The 22,028-nt window shown below is 38.4% G+C and overlaps 1 protein-coding gene across 8 annotated transcripts in view; it reads left to right on the forward strand.

Annotated features, from left to right (window-relative positions):
- The window catches only part of COL12A1 (collagen type XII alpha 1 chain), a 93,953-nt gene that overhangs the window by 2,476 nt on the left and 69,449 nt on the right, over window positions 1-22,028 (forward strand). For 5 of the 8 annotated variants that reach the window (XM_032443437.2, XM_015859050.3, XM_015859054.3 and 2 more), the window contains exons 2-13: window positions 798-905; window positions 8,440-8,556; window positions 9,701-9,844; window positions 10,391-10,447; window positions 11,141-11,404; window positions 11,496-11,660; window positions 12,100-12,273; window positions 12,590-12,880; window positions 13,090-13,692; window positions 15,075-15,347; window positions 17,025-17,297; window positions 18,241-18,513. In XM_032443437.2, the coding sequence (XP_032299328.2) occupies window positions 833-905; window positions 8,440-8,556; window positions 9,701-9,844; window positions 10,391-10,447; window positions 11,141-11,404; window positions 11,496-11,660; window positions 12,100-12,273; window positions 12,590-12,880; window positions 13,090-13,692; window positions 15,075-15,347; window positions 17,025-17,297; window positions 18,241-18,513 (2,707 nt within the window). In that variant the 5' untranslated portion in view covers window positions 798-832. The remainder of the gene's footprint in view (window positions 1-797; window positions 906-8,439; window positions 8,557-9,700; window positions 9,845-10,390; window positions 10,448-11,140; window positions 11,405-11,495; window positions 11,661-12,099; window positions 12,274-12,589; window positions 12,881-13,089; window positions 13,693-15,074; window positions 15,348-17,024; window positions 17,298-18,240; window positions 18,514-22,028) is intronic. The other 3 variants (XM_015859056.3, XM_085543743.1, XM_085543742.1) reach the window with 1 other exon arrangement.

Raw genomic sequence — 22,028 nt, forward strand, 5'->3', positions numbered from 1 at the left:
TTGCATCTAAGAGCTGCTAACCTGTCCCAGACCCACCTATTTTGCTAGACAGCTTGCAGGGATCGCTGGACTCTTTGGCCTGCCTGCTCGTTATGGTGTATTTTAAATCTGTTTTCTCTTAGAGTGCGTAAATGAATTATCAGATGTTGAAACATCATGGCTAGACAGACGTGTCAGGTTTCAGCTGTGTTACATACACTTCTGTATAATCTATTTCAGACCTCTCAGAGATGAAGAATAGCACATTTGTAGGCAGAACACCTCAAAAAAAGTTTTATTACGGTTTCCAAACTGCCTCGAGACCACTAAAACCCAGCTAACTAAGTGCTTCAGCAGCTATGAAAAAGGAGCCGAATAAAATCCCCAGCTGAAAGAGACATTTGGTTGATTGAAGGCAGCAGTGACCTCTGAATTAGCTATCATCGCACTCGCGATGAAGTCATGGAGCTCCCTCCTGGCTCCTGCCGTGCGGAGGCGCACAGCTTCACTGCGCTGCCCCCATTGCGTTAACCCTGGCGAGTTTAGAGCTGCATGTGCTACCGTGATCAGAAAAGGGTTCGGTGACAAAAGGCACATTATTGCGAGGCTGGACTTGAGTTAGTCATGCAGATCTGTTACAGTTTTGGACCGCTTTCAAGTCCAGAGGATTTAACCTGGTCCCGTGGGTGGGTGCTGGGGATAAGGGAACAAAGTGAAATCCCCGTTCATCTTTCTTATGTCTCATGAATACACCCACGCAACCCTCTAATCCATGCATATGATTTCCTTTCTTCCTCTTTTTGCCCCTACTGCTGCAGATTCATTCATGTTGTTGTGAGTCGAAAGGGCAGACATGAGGACAGCGCTGTGCTCGGCGGTGGCTGCGCTGTGTGCCGCCGCTCTCCTCTCCTCCATCGAGGCTGAAGGTAACCTTCCTCCACTCTGCCCCTTTGCGCGGGTGCCCCATGAGACAACCCACCAGCCCCAAGCTGCCGCCTCCCCTCTCTCTTTTTGAATGTCACTCCTTCACCTTCTCTCTTTCTCTCCTTCAGAGGAACGCCTCTCCTTCCTTGCCCAGCTCCTTCTGTGCTCTGTTTCTCCCGGCTGGTCAGTCAGAATGTAGCTCTCTCTCTCTGTCTCTCTGGTGTGCTGTCCACACCACTCTGCAGCAGAGATGCAGGCCGGCCCCAGGGGAACGCAGTGTCCCGAGGAGCCCCGGGCACTGCTGGGGTCCACACCACTGTCCTGCGCCTGCTGGAGCCGCTGGGCCATGCAGTCATGGTTAGTCACGCTGAGCAAGGAAAGGAAAAATCCACCACCCGACCACCTGCAGCTCTGAAATAAAATGCTCCAACAGAGTCTGGCTCTCTGCGCCTGTTGTGTTTTGTTTGGGCTGGCCCCTTCGCCTTCACCCCACTGGTCTTCTGGCCCCCCATGCTCAGTGGGGCGACCCCTGACTGAGCCCTTGGGGTGGCTCTACCCTTCCCCAGCTTCTTTGGCCTATCAGGGGGACAGATCTGGGCAGATGTCATTGTATCATGCATCCCTTATGCAGCCAAAGGGTGGCCGGGCTTGAGCCAGATCCTGCTGTGGCTGCTGGGCTCTGAGGCTCTGGCATACCTATTGCACCATTGTCCCCAGAGTGACCTTCTCTTTTCCTCCTCATCCTCCTTCTCCTCCTAATGGGCCCCTGGTCTTGCTGGAGGTTCCTATTAGTCCTTGGCAGCTCCCTGCCTACAGCTGCAAGGAGATGCAATGCTTGCTGTGATGTCTCTGCCACCCTGGGATGTAAGTGTGGGGTAACCTCTTCTGTGTGAGCCAGGCAGTAGTAACAGCATTTCTGTTAGCAGTGTCTGCCAAGAGAAATACAAAGACTCAAGGTCCTACTGGATGCTGAAGTGACTTGGTCTGACCTCTGGGACTCAGCTCCATCAATAGAGTGTGCCCTGTATTTGAACTGGGAAAAACAGAAGCCAGTGTCTGGTAATTCAGTTTTTCCCCTCTTTCTATTTCCATACTGAGCTGAAAAAAATTCTTTGATTGTGGCCTATCACAATTGCCTGTGTCTGGACCTGGTTGCCCTGGATGATGGCTACTTAAAGTACAGTGTATGAGAGAGGCCTCTGAGATGTCTCTTCCCACAGCTGTGCTGCCGTCATGGGGCACAGAGGCATAAAAGAGACAATTTTCTGGGAAGTATGGCATTTCTATTGTCAGTAATACATCTGGTCACCCTAGGAGGGGATCAGCTCACTGCCTCCTTCTCAAGCTACGTTGTTGTTGGCTGAACAACCAGAAAGGTCATTTAAAGTCTTTTCAGAACTGCATTTCAAATGCGTGACCACTGTGCCAGAGAAAGCAGAAGTGTACAGTTTTGATGGAAGAAGGGAGTGGATGTATTTGTGCATGCTTCCCACTTCTAGGAATGAGCTCGTTCAGTGCTTGAGTGATGTTGCTGTTGTGCTGCACCACTGGTTATGTTTAAGGAGTGAGCTATTTCAAAATGGGTGATGGCATTTCATTTAGCTGTGGTGTGGACTGAAACAGCCACAGTTTGAGGAGTGCTAATGAAAGCTAGAAATACGTGTTGGAGAAGCATGCAACTGTTTTGTAGGGATGAAGCTAGCTATATTATCAGTCAAGCTGGCTATTTGTCTCTTTAGTCTGTTCCTTCAACTTCCACACCACGCTGTGCCAAAATCCTCTTCTTTCCAGTCCTGTCTCAGGCTGCTAGTGCTAAGTACAGTTCCTTGACTGTACTTTCCTGCATTTTGTTTTGTTTTTAGATTTCTTCTTTTATTCCCTTGGCACTTGATAGAGTGAAAAAGTGAGAGAGGGTTAAGGGAGAAGAACACTTGATGTGGTCAGGGTTGTTGATCTATGATGGGAACCTGGTGTGAAAGCAAAGGGAAGGAAGAACAACATTCTCCTTTTCTTCTGCCTTCCTCCAGCTTCCATTTTTCAGTCTATCCTGGCAGTAGATCTGGTATTTTTCTCTGGAACTGCTGTTCTGATTCCTAAATACTCCAGGATGAAGCTGGTTCTTCATCACAGCTGCTCTGTGAGCTCTTCACAAGAGCAGTGCTCTGTTGCTGTTGGCAAAGCAGAGAGGTGCAGTAATGGTGTTAGAGCTTTGCTATGGAAAAGCAAGGGTTTCTCTTTGGATATTTACTGTGACAGTAGAATGGGTAAAACCAACATATAGTCTGAATGCATTCATAGCATTTCATTGTGAAAGTTACTTGTTTACCTTGGACAAGTCAGCGAATATGTTTTCAAGCTCTGTGTTTTTACTTTTACAATGACATTCTGCCTGTTGTAATTTGCAGTCCTTCTGGTCTCTGTCTATGGCCTTAAGCATCTTGTGTACAATGCCTTATTTTATGCTTTATTTGTTTCTTGCCATTTCAGTCCAGCACTGCCCAACTGCAGTGTATTTGGTGTATGTCCTTGCGTCAAGAATTCTTTCTGACACAATGTATTTTCCATCTGTTATTGCATACAGCTGGGGGAAATGTGCGTCCTTCTATTAAAAGATTATGTTTTCATTGTTATAGTCATAATTGAGCCAAGCTGATTCCTTATAAATAACCTGTTTGTTGTAATCAGAAGGTAGTGCTATTATGGTGTCCTGGCTTCTGTAGTGTGTGACATTTGCTAATGTAGAGGGATTTTCAAAGGCACAGAAGATGAATGAGGAAATAATTGGCTCTGCATAACCATTGAGCATGTGATGGTTCTGACTTTCCAGTGTTTTGGGAATGGTTCAGACTTGAAAGGTCTGTTTTCTAGAGAACAGGGAAGGAGGGCATCACTGAGCCCAGGATAGCTGAAACTCCTAAGGTTAACCACCTAATCAGCTTTGGAATTGGTTGGTGGGACCATTAGTGCATTCCCTTTTGAACTGTGATTTCTATCTTTTGAGAAATCAGCTGTTGATTTTCAAATCCCTGAAGAGAGAACCATTTAGACTGAAGTGTGGAAGTGTGTTTTGTATATGGATGACACTGACTGCAAATTCTTGTTTTTTTCCCACTTCTAATTAGAATTAGAAGCAAAGTGTGCATGTGAGTTTATGTATATACACCCATGTGCACACATACATGTGAACAAACATGCCAAAATTTGGGAAATATTAATGCATGTAGTGTGTGTATATATATACACAGTTATTTGTTATGTTGCATTTAAGTGTGTATACTTACATGTTCAAAAAAAAAAAAGGATACACATTTAAAATGATTTTCTTTCAAAATACACTTACATGAGCTGCATGTATTGTATTTTGAATAAATTTCACATATAGTGTAAAATTAAAAAGAAAAAATGCAGACCTATGGGTGACAAAGTTTATGTACTGTTGGCAGTGAATATCTTGCAAGGCTGAGAAGCTGTTCTCTTCTACACTGATAAGCTGTAACTCAGTCCTTTTCCTATTCATATTAGCAAGATGAACTTCAAAGGACCTTGACTGGGGTTGTGATCTAGTTAGCTGTGTCAAACTCATGCCAAATATGAAGAAAACATTACATGAGGAGTTTGGGCCTCTTCCAGCCTCAGCAGGGCTTATCTCAGTGAGACCACAAGTGGCCTTATTCTTCTGCTACCATGGCCTGTATGCTATTTTAACAAGAACTAATATGTTATTTTTCATGCTAATTTACATCAGTCTTTTTCAGTGTTGGAATTACAGTTTTTGTGTCACGTAAGGGTTGTGGAGTGCAGCTACTTCCAATTTATATTACTTTTAAGACTGGTTATCAATTTGAATTGCTTGATCTGCTGATTACATTTTTCTTCTATCTTATTAAGATGTTTGTTAGGATACTCTAGCAGTCACATGTTTATCAGCATGTCTGTTGATAAACAGCTATGTGTTATCTGTTGAGTAATACAAGCTAGTCTAAGACATGAATAACACGAGGAAATGCTTTGCTCTCTTTTTTTTTCCAGAAAATATACTGCTGTACTATATGCAGTTATTATTGCAATTATAATGGAAGGAATGAATGAAAGTGTATCTAATGTTTTTTTCTTTTGTGGTCTGTAAGATAGGATATGCAATCAAGGAAGCTGTCATCTCATAGTTCTAAGAGTGGTGAGAGTTAACACTGTAAACATTACAAATTTACACTGTCATAGAGCAAATTAAGATTTTACTGAACAGGAATGCTGTAGGGGAGCTCTACATTTCTGTGCAGCACCAATGGAATTGCTGTATGAACAATAACTGTCACATGTTACAATCACAGTCTTGCACCTTGATATGTCAGAGAGAGGTTTGTCCTACATTTTGATATAGCAGGGCTGGATAGACTGGCACTGTCACTACACTTTACACATGTGCGCAGCTTCATTTGAACAAGTAGTCCTATATCAAGACTGTTTGCTCAAATAAAGCTTAAGCCTTTGTGAAATGGAGTTTTAAGGGCTGTTCCTGCAATGGGGCAAACTCCCACCAGACCATGGGCCATTTAGTTCCTGGTCTGATTTCATATTGCACCTGTCCTGTTTCTCTAGAGGTGAGTTCTGGCATGGAAGAATTTTGTGGAGGGCTGGTGGAGTTGCCCTGTTTGATGATGACAGTAAGATTTTTACCATGTAACTATTCTGATGTACTTCAGATCAACTTTCATCTCTGAGTCATATGACCGCGCGTTGGTCTTGATCCCACAGCCATTTTCACATGGATTAAATTCAGTCCGTGTGAAGGACAGTGGATGTTGTATAGGTTCTGCGTGAGTATCAAAACTTTAAGGCCATCCAGAAGACATTTTGACAACACTGGATCCAAACTCACTTTTCTTCACTCAGACTAATTTCCTTTTTGGATTTCCATGGAAGAAGCACACCACGATTAAATCTTTTGAGCCAGCCATATGCTGAGGATGAACAGATATAAAATGCAACAACAGAGATTGGGCTTAGGTGTTGGGAACAACTTAATGGGGACAGAGGAATTAAGGCACTGAAGTAATTTCTGTGGGAAGCAGGCAGTTTTGCCGATGGCGAAGGTCTCAAAATGTGATCTGAGCAACCATGTCAGGAATGACATGGGATGGCTGATTGTGTCTTGATCATGGGAAAGACTAGGGGACTTTCTGATGTCCCCTGCAAAACTGCTGTTCTAAAAAGCTGTGAATAGCTGAATGAATGGACATGTTAATTAAATACTGATGTACTGTTCTTTTCAACTGCCAAGATCCACATCTGAATTTTCATAAAATGGATTAAAATCCTTTAAAATGTTGAAGACTTTTCCTCACAGTCAGTTTTTCAGTTTATCTGGAATCCGGTCATTTGGATATCAACAAGTTGGGCTGCTGCTGTCCTTCAGCAGCTAAAGCCTAAAGTCTCTGCTGCAACATACCATTTTACTTGCAAGGTTGGTGGTGCTATTTTTTCCATGTACTGAATATTTTTTAAAAGCATGCTCAGGTCAGTTGTCTCTGCCTTTGCATTAAATTTGTCCTGAGCCATTGCTACTGAAACAATATTTTATAATGATATTCTTATTTATAACCTGAATGTATTGTACTCTTAACATGTGTTGCATGGTTTTGATACTAAGAAACTAGCCTGCAATCTCTAGCATTGTGATACTCATAAAATGAATGGTGGATAAAATGTGCATGCACATTTTAATGGTCTAATCTCACTGCCTGTGTATGGACAATAGGAAAAATAACAATTACTTCAATACTAGTTATCTATTTTATCAGCATTACAAAGCCATATTATCCTATGGTTGGAAATAACAGTAAATTAAACGAAAAAAGATGGCATACAAAGTTGTTTTTCTTTTTTTTTTTTTTTTAATCTCAACATTACTTACTGCAATTGGATGGTGTCTTTTCATAAGTATGTGTTTTAGCATTTATCTCTTGATCAGCTCTTTAAATTATGCTCCAAAGCTAGGCAAAAGTCTTAGTTGAGTCATGATGGAGATCTTCTGTGAATTGGAGGAGATCTGCCTATTAAGAATGCCTGCAAAATGGTCTGCAGTAGTAAAGGAAAGTATGGCTGAATCTCATCTTATTTTGTAGACCTATTTAAACAATAATATATAATACACCTACCATGCACTGACAGTGAGTCAGTAAAATATTGCATGAGTAAGCATGACAGTTTTACAAAGAGAATATCATTATAAAATATTTATGAAATGTCTTTGTGTAATGAACCTTGTACATGGAGGCTTTTGTCCATCGTGGGAAGCTAAAAAAATAATAATCAACATTTCATTTACATATGCATGATGCTGCAAAATAGCATACGTGAACTATTTCTTTCTGTACTGTTCAGTTACTTCTGTCATCAGCTCCTATAAGGTTTATTTGCAGTCATTTGTTTGGATCACTGGTGCCCTCTTTGCTGTTCTCTATGGATTCCATAAAATGAATGTCCATAAATATACTTTGATGTTGTCTTTTCATAATTAACCATTGTGTTGTATGGAACCATACTGGCATTTTATGTTAAAATGCCATTAGTAGTATGGGTGCACCTGCTGCAAGGGGAACATGAAAACAGTAGTTTACACCGTTGCATTTTTACAGTAATGTGGTGTAAACATACAGAATCCTATTTTTATGAGCTCTCACATCAGCTCAGATACGTCAGCAAATTCCAACCATTCCTAACCCCATTTATCCACCTCTTAGTTCCTCCATTCTTTGCAGCCAAATGCAAAGTATGTCACTTTAGAGGCTTCTGGGATCCAAGGGGTGGAGCTCTCCCTATTCTGAAATAAAATGATACATCAGTATATCATTATGACTGATATACATTTAACATGCATATTCTTATCTAGACCCTATCAGAAATTATTTTACTGAGCAATAAATGGCCAATTTATATTCCCTGTATTCTTCAAAAATTTTTTTTCTCTGCCAAATTCTAGATTCAGTGAATCTGATAAGAAATATGGCTGTGCAGAGACTATACTCAAAAGCGGACCAATTCTTTCAAGTCCAATTAAGAAGAGTCTAATTAAGTTCTCTCAGTGTTCTAAATGATCTCTTGGTATTGTGAGCAGGTTGTGATTTGGCATGCTTGTACGGATTGCACCCAGCATGTACAGAAATTCCTTTTAATTGTTATGTGAAATGTTTGCATATGTGGTGATTATCTGTGAACTTGTTGTACATGTATCCAAATGTGTTTTCTATTGTGCTTGATTTTGCTGGCCATTCTTGAATGTCTTGGCAACTCAAGAAACATATGTTCTGTGCTGTCCTCTGTAACGTGTATACTCTTTGATGTTGTGTCATATTTTGTCAGCTTTTATTTTACTCTTTTTCCAACAACATATCTTTATATTTGTTGGAAACAAATTTATGCAAAGACAATTTTAGTAAGCTTTGCTGAACATTATTATTATTGTTATTATTTTTTTTTTTTCATTTGCCAAAGCTTGTTCAAACTTTTAAACACCCACCTGGTATAAATCTTTTGCAGTTAATCCACCGTCAGACTTGAATTTTACAATTATAGATGAACATAATGTTCATATGTCATGGAAAAGGCCACCAGATGCAATAGTGGGTTACAGGATAACTGTGGTTCCTACAAATGGTGAGTTCAGTAACATTTTGTTATTTGTTTGTTTTTGCAATCTTGAGTACAATTTTACTTGTATCCAAGTTAGTTATGAGAACAGCAAGTGACATCTTTCTGAAGCTCAGGTAACAGCAAAGGGCATACACAAAGGAGCAGTGACTGTTCCAAATTAGAGTTTTTCTTTCCTTAGCATTTACCATTTGGAGACTGCAAGTAATAAGTTTTAGTTTCTTTTCCTTTGCAAGGAACAAGAAGGTAAAGTCCTCACTGTGCTCTTCTATGCCTTTACCTTAAAGTTAGGGAATTGTATTGGTCTTCTTTCAAGAACATCTCCTAAAAGAAATATTACATGTGTCAGATAATGATGCAGTGATGTCATGTAAATTCCATAATGCAGCCATAATAATGGTTGTATAAGACATGAATTATTGTTTTACTTGGAGATACAATCAGTTTGAATCTGGATTGGAACCGGGCAATAATTTGTTAAATTATATTTTGTATGTGTATTTTTTTCTTAGTTTCAGCTGAGATGGAATTGTTTTCTTCTGGGTATCGGATCTGATGCTATAAGCTGTGTTGTACACAGCCAGGGCTATCCACAGAAAGGCCCAGGGAGCTGGGAGGGAACAGAATTAGGATAGCTGACTTAAACTGACCAAAGGGGTATTCCATACCATATGACATCATGTGGAAAGAGTTTTGAAGAGGGTGAGAGTACATCTGACTTGCTTTTACTGCTCAGGGGGCTAGCTCAGCATTGGTTGGGTGTTGGTGATCAATTGCTGGTGCATCACTCATTATGTACGTTTATATTTGTCAAAATTACTATCTTTTTCCTTTTATCTATCTTAATAAATAATTTTTTCTCACCTTACAAGTTCTACTTTGTTTTATCCCAGTTCTCTTACTCATCCCACTGGGATCAGCTGTGTGATGCTGAGCCACCTGTGTAGTAAATTCAGTAATTTCAGTACTGAAAACAGCTTAGTTTGAAGTTTCATATTTCAAAATATTTCAGGAAAATAGGATTGTATCATTGTAAAATTGTCATTGGATATTTAGATAGGTTATTCTCTGTTGCATTTTTTTTAATCAACTTGTCACTGATATCACTGGATATAATTACTGCATTAACTGTTTTATGTGTTTATTGCAGATGGACCAACTAAAGAATTTACTCTTTCACCTAGCACAACCCAAACTGTCTTATCAGATCTTATACCTGATATAGAATATGTTGTATCAATAGCTTCATATGATGAGGTAGAGGAGAGTCTACCTGTTTTTGGCCAACTAACAAGTAAGTACATGTAATACAGCTTATGGAAGAGAATGGAGTAGTATAGAGTAGTTCGATCAGAAGGGACTTTTGAAGATAATTGAGTGCAACTACCTGATCACTTCAGGGCTAGACAAAAGTTAAAGCATATTACTGAGGGCATTGTCCAAATGCTTATTGATATTTGACAGGTATGGGGCGTCAGCTACCTTGCAAGGAAGCCTATTTCAGTGTCTGAAAACAGTGAATAATTTTTTCCTAATGTACAGTCTGAACCTACTCAGATGTAGATGTTGCAGTGAATTCTGTGATACTGTGGTTGATTTGGGGGATATTATTTAGAAATATTTGAGTTCTAATTATTACGTTTTTTTGTATTTTTTGTTGTCCTGAACGCTGTGTTGTCAATTCTTCAATTACATGTGATGTAGCTATAATTTGCCTTTCTGTATTCAGTTTCTGAGGCTTGTCAGATTTGTGCCCCTAATTCCTTACATACTTTTCTTTGATTTTAACAAGTTAACCTGATTTCCTTTATTAATCCTACCTATGTTGTATTTTATGCAGTTCAGACAGGTGGTCCAGGCATACCAGAGGAAAAGAAGGTTGAAGCTCAAATACAGAGTAAGATGTTTTGTCCATCAGTGTGTCTTGTGTTTTGTCTATCAGATGTTTTAGAGATAAGTGAGATTAAGTTTCAGGGCCCTACAAAGTTAAGCTGTGTTCCTTTGCAATAAAGTTAAATTTTAAAGCTGTCTAGGATTAGAGTTATGGTAGTATTGTTAGGCTGAGGTTGGACTTGGTGATCTTTAAGATCTTTTCCAACCCGAGAAATTCTTTGATTCTATAAAGATCCTATTCTATCAAGAAAATACATTATCTTTTCAAGGCACTGCAGAAGATGCTGTGGAGCTATTATGAATTACGATTAGAACGGAAAGCAGAAGTGGTAACAAAATGGCATTACCTTAACACTGAACTGTTTCAAAAAATTTTATGTGTAAGTTACCACCTTCTGTGGGATAACAAATCTTGTGAAATAGAGTGAGAGGTATCTCAAAACTGATTTTGTAGCTGCCAGTTCCCTTGTTGTAATGGCAACTAAAAGTCCCTTGTCTGTGTTCACCTAGGTGAATAATGCTTCCCTAAGTAAGATAATTCCAGAGAATAATGAGTCTATTCAAAATCTGTTCATTTTATCTTTTATTCACTATTTCTCTCTGATGTTTCTGTTTGATTTCTAAGAATACAACTGCACATCTACTAACAGGTTTTGTTTGTTTGTTTGTTTGTTTTTTGTGTATGTGTGTGTTCCAGAATGCTCCATAAGTGCAATGACAGATTTAGTTTTCCTGGTAGATGGTTCATGGAGTGTAGGGAGAAATAACTTCAGATATATTCTGGACTTCATGGTCGCCCTTGTATCAGCTTTTGACATCGGGGAAGAAAAGACAAGAGTTGGAGTTGTTCAGTACAGTTCAGATACAAGAACAGAGTTCAATTTAAATCAGTATTTCAGAAGAAGTGATCTTCTTGATGCAATTAAAAGGATACCTTATAAAGGTGGCAACACAATGACAGGTACAGATTTCCCTTATATGCAGCATGTAATTCTTAAATTTTCTTTAAATCTTAGTTCATTCATGCCTAATAAAACTTGTCTTTTTTTCAGGTGAAGCTATTGATTACCTGGTTAAAAACACTTTCACTGAGTCAGCTGGAGCAAGAAAAGGCTTTCCCAAAGTAGCAATTGTCATTACAGATGGAAAAGCTCAAGATGAAGTTGAAATTCCTGCAAGAGAGCTTCGCAACATAGGAGTTGAAGTTTTTTCTTTAGGTATGTTTTTTTGATGATTGAGAGATTAGCATTCCTAAAGCAATAAGTTATACAATTTTCAGATTCTGGTTTTGAAGTTTTGCTATACCAATCTTTTCATATATGTTAGCCTTGAAACGGGTATTTGTAACCTTCAGAATGGAACATATTAGTTGTGTTAACTTACTAGTAGTTTTGTAGCTCGTTCATGGAGGCTAAGAAGGCTGACAAATAAAGTTTGACCCTTGGCCTTACCATATTATTTTCTTAAGTTGAAAATGGAGTGTATTACTCCATTGCATTTAGATATTTATTGGTATGGTTACTGATAATGATGTTAGAGAGAACTGAATTTAAGTCAGCTTTACCTCAGTATACTCTGATACTTTATCAGTACATTCACAGGTGTTGTTTGTATTTTACAGCCTCTTAACATGGTCCTGTCTATTGTGACTTCTAGGAATCAAAGCAGCGGATGCAAAAGAACTCAAGCTAATTGCATCTCAGCCTTCACTGAAACATGTGTTCAATGTGGCTAACTTTGATGGAATTGTAGATATACAGAATGAAATTATATTGCAAGTGTGCTCTGGAGTGGATGAACAGCTGGGTGAACTGGTTAGTGGAGAAGAAGGTGAGCTATTTTATAAATGCAGTTACTTTTGTCAGTTCATTCTGATTCACGTGTAAGGAGACTAGGATTAGAGGAAAAGAACATTTCTCCTGGAACTTCACTAAACTTGGGGTTCCACAAATGCACTGTTTGTATTTTTACCCTCTCTCTGATGCCCCTTGTGAGATTTCCTGTAATTCAGTTATGTTTATTTATGCTAAAAATAGGCTTGATTTTTAAGTAAGGATGACTGAATTTATTTAAGAAATAAAAATGTGCAAATGAGTATGTTTATAATTGCTATTAATATTTTGGGTTTACTTTCAATTTTTTTCAGCGGTGGAGCCTGCTTCAAATCTAGTAGCCACTCAGATCTCCTCAAAATCTGTTAGGATCACTTGGGATCCATCCACAAGCCAAGTAACAGGCTATCGGGTACAGTTCATCCCAATGATAGCTGGTGGAAAACAACATGTGTTGAGTGTGGGTCCTCAGACTACTGCTCTGAATGTTAAAGATCTCTCTCCAGACACAGAGTATCAAATTAATGTTTATGCAATGAAAGGACTGACCCCCAGCGAGCCGATAACTATAATGGAAAAAACACAACAAGTCAAAGTTCAAGTGGGTGAGTTAGGAACTACTGCATTATTTCCAGGCAGTAACTTTTTGTCTGAATCTCTGATATTTGCTTTAATACCATATGTGTATTGTTTATAAGAGCTTTACTTGGTTTATTTCCTTTATAAGCAATTGGATATATTGCATGGACTGCAGATACAATTGAAATACCATCATTACTGAATCGTTTATAGCAGTGATTCTTTTTCTTTACAGAATGCTCACGTGGTGTGGATGTAAAAGCTGATGTTGTGTTTTTAGTGGATGGCTCCTACAGCATTGGTATCGCCAATTTTGTTAAAGTAAGAGCCTTTTTGGAAGTGTTAGTTAAAAGCTTTGAGATATCACCTCGAAAAGTACAGATAAGTCTTGTCCAGTACAGCAGAGATCCCCATATGGAGTTTTCTTTGAACAGATACAACAGAGTGGAAGACATAATTCAAGCTATTAACACCTTCCCCTACAGAGGTGGATCTACCAATACAGGCAAAGCGATGACATATGTGAGGGAAAAAGTATTTGTTACCAGCAAAGGATCAAGACCAAATGTGCCAAGAGTCATGATTCTTATCACTGATGGAAAATCATCAGATGCGTTTAAAGAACCTGCAATAAAGCTGAGGGATGCAGATGTAGAAATATTTGCAGTTGGTGTGAAGGATGCAGTGCGTACAGAGTTAGAAGCAATTGCATCACCTCCTGCTGAAACCCATGTTTACACAGTGGAAGATTTTGATGCTTTCCAAAGAATATCATTTGAACTTACACAGTCTGTCTGCTTACGGATTGAGCAGGAACTGGCTGCAATTAGGAAAAAATGTAAGTAAAGACTTCTTAGAGAAATATAGAAAATGCAATGAAAAAAGAGTGAAACAATGTCTTGTTGTAGATACATAAAAGAATTAATGTCAAAATTGACCATCAGCAAATAAAAATGTTAATAGCTGGGGTTTGGTTGTTATTTTGAGGTATATTGAAAGCAACAGGAGGAAATATTTCCTCCCTCCCTAAGCGCCTAGAAACTTCTTAGCGTATGTTGATCTGGAATGACCTCAGTATGGTTGTGCTTTGCTTTTACCCTGTCACAAAGTAGCTTCAGTTAAGTCTCGAGTGAAACAGTTACTTAGTAAAGTTCATTCCTTAGCTGTTCAAAGTGAAGTTGTGAATCAGACCTTGTGTTACAGAATTTTAAAGGCAATGGAATGATGTAGGCATCTCCAGAAGGTGATTTGATCAATTTTTACGATTGAACATTCATTGGAAACTGGCCTTCTGTATTCCCAAGCTGTAAGGAAGATGGGCTTAAAGTAAGATGATATGTCAGCTAATGCTAGGTGACATTAATCTCATTCTGACTATAAAGCCTGAAATAAAGCAGGACATGAAAGTCTTCAGATGTATCTGTGCTTGCATACTGCTTGCTATTCAAAAAAATTCTGAATTCTAGCTTTTTTTTTCAATTAAAATTACGTAGGATTAGTTTCACCTGCAGTGTCCCAGCTTATGTTTATTAGAACACTAATGTTGAATAGTCCCTAGCATTGAAAACTCCACTTTCTTTAAAAATAAGCATTTTGTTTCAGGATAGCTTTGAGGAACAAACCAGCAAAGCAGCCTTTGTTTTAGAGGGCTCAAGCAGTCTTAACATCCCCACTGTTAGGCTGACTAGGCCTACCAAAACAAGCCCAGGATGTCAGGTTTGTGTTTGTGCCTCATGTCAAGTTCCTTGTTACCACTTTGACTCCATTCCTGAAAAAATATTGGGATTTATTTTGTCCTATTTCTAATCTACATTAAAAAACAAACAACCCTAGGATTCTTAGTTCCCACCGAGGGCAAAGTGTTATCACTGCTTGTGAGACATGTAGAAGAGAGAACCCAGCTTGATTATTGTATTCTTGCTTAAATTTTCCAAACTACCTTTATTTTAGGTAAGCTGCTCTCATTTGATCTAGAAATCACTGAACTGGCACTTCTTCTCATTCTTGTATAATTTCAGAGATACTAGATATCATCTTCATATAATCTGATAACCATAAGCAAATATGAAAAAATACTGTTGCATGTACAACAAAATATCTTGTCAATTAGAAGAAGTTGAATGACCAAGGGTCATTTTTTTCACTGATTTTAGAGATTTTGTGTTAAAAATATATATTCTAGCAAGTATGTCTTAACTGCATGATTTCACTTCCACACAGCTTACGTACCTGCAAAGAACATGGTCTTTTCTGACGTAACGTCTGACAGTTTCAAAGTGAGCTGGTCTGCAGCCGGATCTGAGGTTTTGTCGTATCTCATTAAATATAAAGTAGCAATCGGTGGAGATGAATTCATTGTTTCAGTACCATCTTCAAGTACTAGCTCAGTTCTCACCAACTTGCTGCCTGAGACTACTTATGCAGTCAGTGTGATTGCTGAATATGAAGATGGTGATGGTCCTCCTTTAGATGGAGAAGAAACCACCTTAGAAGGTAGGCTTCCTTTGTTCTTTGATGTAAAAATGTCATATGTTCCAATAAAAATGTGCTTCACTAAGAGAATTTGTTTATGCAAAACAGCCAGCTAGGGTTGAACTGTACCATTACATGAGATGAGAGTACATACTGTTGTCTCTGAGTGTGTTTGGTAAAGATACAAAATGCCAACAGAACACCAATGTTGGGTTGTTAAGATTTGATTGATAATTTGATGGATGCTTTGTTTCTCTGCAGTGACCTATTTTTGAATAAAGTATTGTGCTGTAAATAATAAATTCACTGGCATATATTAGTCTTAGTAGTCACAGTCTTAGTATGACTGATGCAGGAGTGTGCGTGCATTGACTTTAATACATTTAAGTCAAGTATGTACCTATGTACTTTGCTGTGTCTACATGTTTAACTTCCATTAACAGAAATTCCATTCTATATACAGTAGATTTAAAGGGTTTATGTCCAGCTGTTTTTCATCACAACCCAGTGGATCTGATCCAATAATTCTTATTGATTCAAAAATTCCATTGATGTTAGCATGACTTTGTGATCAATGGCTGTGAATTTAAGCATGGTAGCTGTACTTCTGTTTTCTTGACGGAGTTACTAAGATGCATCTCCACTGATTTAAAGGAGAAATATTAAGGTCATTTCTGTTTTCTATTCCAGTAGTTAGATACTCAGTCTAGCCTAAACCATGTGTTGTTTTTTTTTGTTTGTTTTTTGTTTTTTCTTTTAATATTAATCCACTCTGTTTCCATATTCCATGCTGTCATTAGTGACCTTTGATGAGCAAAAGAAACAGCATGGAAATTTTTTAATTGCACTTTCCTCTTAGGATTGATATAAAAACACATTTATAAAATTGCTTAGTTTGGATGGCAAATTTGGAAGATACAGGTTTCGCTGTTGGTGTGCATATTTCCATGACTGTACCAGTATGAATGTTTTTGCCACACAGAACTCTTTCTTTTTCCAAGGCAAATTCTTCACTGATAGAATATGTGGGTGTAAGGGACAGGAGGTGGAATAACTTGAATAAAAATAATCAGTGTTCTCATGTTACAATTGATACATTTTAATCTGATGAAACCTTAACATGTCCAAAAAGACCAAGTTCCGTAATCACGTAAAGGTCAGCAGCTCTCCATGCAGATCTGCTCCACGCAGCAAGTTGGTTTTGATAGCTCTCTTGACAACTAACATTGATTTAAGTCCTCTAAATAATTTAAAATAGAACGTTGTGTTTCTGATCAGAAAAAAAATGAATTTGTCTCTTTAAAACCAGGAGTGTTAATTGCTCCACTCTTAATAGGTTTGTAACTGAACAAGGAAGAACAGTGCTTTAGTACACCATGTTAGCTGAATTATACTTTAGGTAGCACATGATAAAAACTAAAACATTAAAACTTGTCTGAAGGAAAATGATAACTACTACTATACAACTTGCATCGCACTAGTTGTTAATGTATGTCAGAATAGCCAATACCCAAGTTCTGCATTTATATGTCCACCTCATTGATATGAAATGACATATGAGTTATAGACTTAACTTTTGCCAAGGACTGGACTAAGTTAAATGGGTCACACTATGGTTTTTAACATCTTCATGTGTAACAAGACAATTATTGTCTCTGAGATTGCATCTTACTAATTATATGTGCTTTTCCTTTTCAGTTAAAGGTGCTCCTCGAAATTTAAGGATAACAGATGAAACCACTGACAGCTTTATAGTTGGCTGGACTCCAGCTCCAGGAAATGTTCTAAGGTACAGGCTTGTATACAGACCACTTACTGGAGGAGAAAGGAGACAATTGACTGTCTCAGCAAACGAAAGATCGACTACTCTGCAGAACTTGATTCCAGATACAAGATATGAAGTGTCTGTTATTGCTGAGTATCAGTCTGGGCCTGGCAATGCACTGAATGGATATGCAAAAACTGATGAAGGTATATGATCAATATTATGAGCATAGTGTGCTTGAGAAAAATTCACTGTGTGCTGACATATTCACATTGAAAAGAGAATAATCCATATTGACTATAAATATGAGCAAAGAATTATAAAATTACTGAAATCTCATTGAGAGTTGTTAGATGTTCAGTGCCAATAGAATTTATCAAAACCAATATTAGCTTTTCAAGCATAGTATATTGAATCTCCAGAACCAACTATGGCAAGGTAGTTTGGGTGAAGAGTCTACATGTATGTTTACTTAGTTGTCCACCTGATTGTGTAGTCAGCAATACAAACTATGTTTATTTTCGTGCCCACTCTGTGCTTCTGAATGGGAAGCAAAGAATGATTGAAGCACTTAATTTCCTAAAGTTATCACTGTACCCCTAACTTTGACTTAGACGTAACATTTATGGTCTTTTAGCAAGTGTCACGCTTTATTAAACAAAATCCAAAGAGTACAGAGACATGAATGTCCTGATCATTCATGAAGCTTCATCGAGATTTTAATTTAGTAGATGCCAAAAAAACTAAAGTAGAAAAGAAATCTGTAGATAATTGTAAGGTATTAATTTCACATGTCATTGCTTGTCTTTGACTTGATTCTGCAGTCAGTAACCTCTGTATGGATCTTGGTGTGTTGAAGTTGAGCATGTGTTCAAGTGCTAGTATGTATAAGTGCTCTGGGATTGAGTGTGTAATTATCAAGAAAAAACACTAAGAATCAAAATAGTTTTACTGAGCATTTTTGCAGAGGGGAAAGTGGGGATGGAATTGTACATTCTTGATTACAATAAAATTATAATATAGCAGTGTTAGTGCAGGCTAATCAGGAATGATTTTCTTCAGCATTAAAATCTATGTTGTGGTAACTTGAAAACTAAACCAAGAAACGAAGTTTGCTTCAATTTGTTTTCAATGTCTTTTGTTGAGCAGTCCGGGGAAATCCAAGAAATCTGAGAGTTTCTGATGCTACAACATCAACAATGAAGCTGTCTTGGAGTGCTGCTCCTGGCAAAGTGCAACAGTACTTTATAACTTACACACCAGTTGCAGGAGGTGAAACTAAGGAAGTGACTGTGAAAGGTGACACTACCTCTAAAGTGCTGAAAGGTTTAGATGAAGCCACTAGGTATGCATTGACTGTGTCTGCCTTGTATGCCTCTGGAGCAGGAGAAGCCCTTTCTGGAGAGGGAGAAACACTTGAAGGTAATTATAGGTTTTGTACAGTTATTTATTTGTATGGTTACTGTTTGAGATGTCTTAAAATGTATTGTCTTTCTGAGATTTCTGCAAAAGTAAGTATGTGAATGAAAAGTAGGTAAAAATACATTCTACAGGGATTTCCTTACAGGGACTTTCCAGAACTATGGTTAATATGTTCCATCCTATTGAAAATCTGTAGGGTTTCTTCTGTTCTGAGACTGAAAGATGTGCAGGAAACAATTTTTGTATTAGAGAAACAACTTCTCGTCTATGTAGAGGAATTAAGAAATAGAACTTGCTTTCAACTGAGGAGTAAGAACCTGGTGCTGAGCTTTAACAGGATGCTGGCAAGTGCCTAAATCACAACCAAAGACTTATAAGGAGGGGAGACTGCTCTCATTATACTTTTGAGTGGAGAATTTCCCAGACTTAGTGCTTGTGAGCATTCTCAGTGTCATCTGTTAATTGTCAGGGGATAGGGAAAGCTGCCTCCTAGGCCATGAAAGGAAGTGGGACTGTGCTCTATGCTGGCCAGTATGTATTGCTAGAGCCTGGTATTCCAGCTCTCTAGGCATGGTACTTGAAAACATCTTACAGATGATTTACATGGAATTAAAATTCCTTCACTGACACTAATGAATTTATAGCAACAATATACTCGACTCTCAGTTTCTCTTCTTCTTTATGGCACAAGTTTAAAAACAAATCAGGAAACCTACTTTAAAAAAAAAATCGGTTCCAATTTGGGCACTTATTTGAATGCTGAAGTTTGCGGCATGGAATCTCTAGGATTCTTCTGTGATTAATGAAAAAAGACAGATGTGTTCAGTAGGCAGGTAGTCCATCTAAGATCTTGTTTTCCCTTCAAAGGAACATTTCTCTGTCCATTGACTATAAAAGGAGCAGTGAGTTAGGCTCCAGCCCCCCAGTACCCCGGTGTTTTGAGTTCATGAAATAAACTTAGCTTTTTAATCTGCTGTAAGGCTTCAGTTAAAATCTATTCTTAAAAAAGAAGAAGAAAGCAGTGGGTGAAATACAGCTGAATTGAAAAAAAAGTGTCATCAGAAAAACAGAACTGTCTGAGATGAAGGCTGTGGTGTCCTTTCAGTTCTCCCTCCTGCAGGAGGGCTCTGATTCTCATGTAGACTTCCTACACCCTGCTGCAATAAATTGCTGATAAGAAGAAAAACAATTTGAAAGCTGGTTAAAGAGTCAAGGAAGTTAAGAGGATAACTGCTTGTAGTTCAGTAATGTTTTTTATGCATTCAGGTGGAGTTTGAAATGGATGTTGCACCTTAGAAGGACATGTGCCTTGCTACATGCAACTTAATTGCATTATTTTCTACCAGTTTCTCAGCTGAGGGAAAATCAAATAAAAAATTATGCATACCATTTAAAAAGGTATGTCTCAAACAAATACTGTTTGAACACTGGAAATTGGAAACTGGAAAACCTTGCCATTGCTGATCCAGAAAATGTTACACTGAGTACTTGAATAGTCATTCACCGAAATAACTTGTCTGACTGAGGTTGGGAATTGGACAGGTCTTAACTCCTGGAGAAATAAACTTATCAACAGTAATGACAAAAAAGCTGTGAAAGGAAGCATAAAAAAAGTGTTTAGTATTTTGGTTAGTTTTTCCACGAGCCATAGCATTTAAAAAACAAAATAGTGAGGTGTTTTTCATTGCCAACACTGAAGTACTGAGTACTTGAGTATTTTCCTGTATCAGGAATCCCAATGGGGCTTACTTAATGTCTTCACCATATGAATGCTCTCCAAAGCCATTCAGTCAGACGCCATAGTTGCTGGCCACTTCAGTCTGTCATCATAGCAGGAGCTAGGGCTAAGATTGCTTTTCAAACTGGGACGATTGTGAACCTCTGGTATTGATACGTGATCTGAGAGAAGTCAATTTGGGCGCAGTGAACATTTCAGCACTAACAGCAAAGTGAGAATAGAGAATACAGTAGCTTCTCCAGCTAGTGTATAGTAAAGTGACAGGAAATGAAAAATCCAAACTCTCAGATGTTTGTGGAATTTTACTGAATCACTAAATGGTCCCCTGTGATTAAGTATGTAGACAAACATTCTTACTGCCTTCAGTAATGATTTATTTTGCACTGCATGTAGTAAGAGAACTTACGTGGGCAGTGACTTTATCTCAGTTGCAAGAGTAGCCTTCAGCAGAGAGAGAACCTAACTCTTACAGCTGATAATTTCTTAAACTGCTCTAACGTGATTTGCAAGAACATGTCTGCCTAGGGATTTGGTGAAGGTCCTTCAGTTATGTATGCTATCTCCAAAGTGTTTTGGAGCAGTTATTAGTTGCTTTTGGAAGGTCCTCCTCTTCCTCTTCTTTGCCCTACATGGCAATTTGTCAGTGCTTTCAGGTGGTTTTTCTTCAGGATACCCAGCCAAGTCAATCCATACAAACCTAGCATTGTTTGCACTTTATGTCATTTATCAGCCGTGTTCTCTATTCCTCTTTCCATTTTTTCTTTGTACTACGTGTATGCTTGCCCTTACTGTTTCTGCACATAAAAGCGAGAGGGCAAGTATTCTCCCAAAAAACTGCAGCTAATGTTCTCTGTAAACTGTTTGCTGTCTGTTCCAGCACAAAGATATGCGAGAGGATCAGAATTTTTTTCACCTGTTCATAGACAACACAATATTGACAATTCAGCAAATAAGTATTAGGGTAGTGGGAAAAGAAAACATTTATTTCCCCCTCTGTTAAAGGTAAAAAACACTATGCTTTCCTTCAGTAATCCAGACTTCAGGAAACTTAGAGTGCCCTGATCTTTCCAACAGCCTCTTTGAATCACTGGCTGGTTTTGTCTGCAGTTATGAAGTAACCACCCAGAGGTGATAATTCTGGAGCTTTATATTTCATACTGCAGTAAACATAACTGCACGTGCAAAAAATGTACTGCAGAAAGCTCCACTTTTATACCTGCTCTTTCAAAATTGCAATGGTGATCCATCACTGGACAGCTGTGGTTGGAGCCCTTCTTTAATGGTGCCATGGAAAAATTTTCCTCAGACACATTTTGTTGGCTGACATTCCCTCCAGCTCACAAAGATGTTGAAATTGCTAAAGTGCAGGCTGCCATTTGCCATCTGATGGAGCAAGGCTTGTGACAAGGGGAGCTAAATAAATTAGCAGAAATCATTATATTTGATGGTAATTGATAGATAATGAAGAACAAGCAAGAAATACCCACAAGAAAGCCTTAGGGAAAACTCGCCCTCTTATTGCTGACCCCCAAAAATCCATTTGGTTTTCAGGTTTTTGGGGATGTGTGACCTTATCCAAATTGTCTTAAACCAGAAGTAAAATGGAATGACAAACACGGTGACGGCAGTGCGTGCAAGTGCTGCAGCAGTCACTGAGCACATTGTGAGAGCTACTGTTTTTCTAATCTTTTTTTTTCCTTAATCTGGGAGAGGCAGTTGCGAGTCTGACAAGAATTTTATTTTCAGCCCAAAGGCTTTCTGTCAGATGAAAAGAACA

Source organism: Coturnix japonica, chromosome 3, assembly GCF_054131305.1.
Source record: "Coturnix japonica strain WE chromosome 3, WE-NBRP24, whole genome shotgun sequence".
In the NCBI taxonomy this organism is placed as follows: Eukaryota; Metazoa; Chordata; class Aves; order Galliformes; family Phasianidae; genus Coturnix; species Coturnix japonica.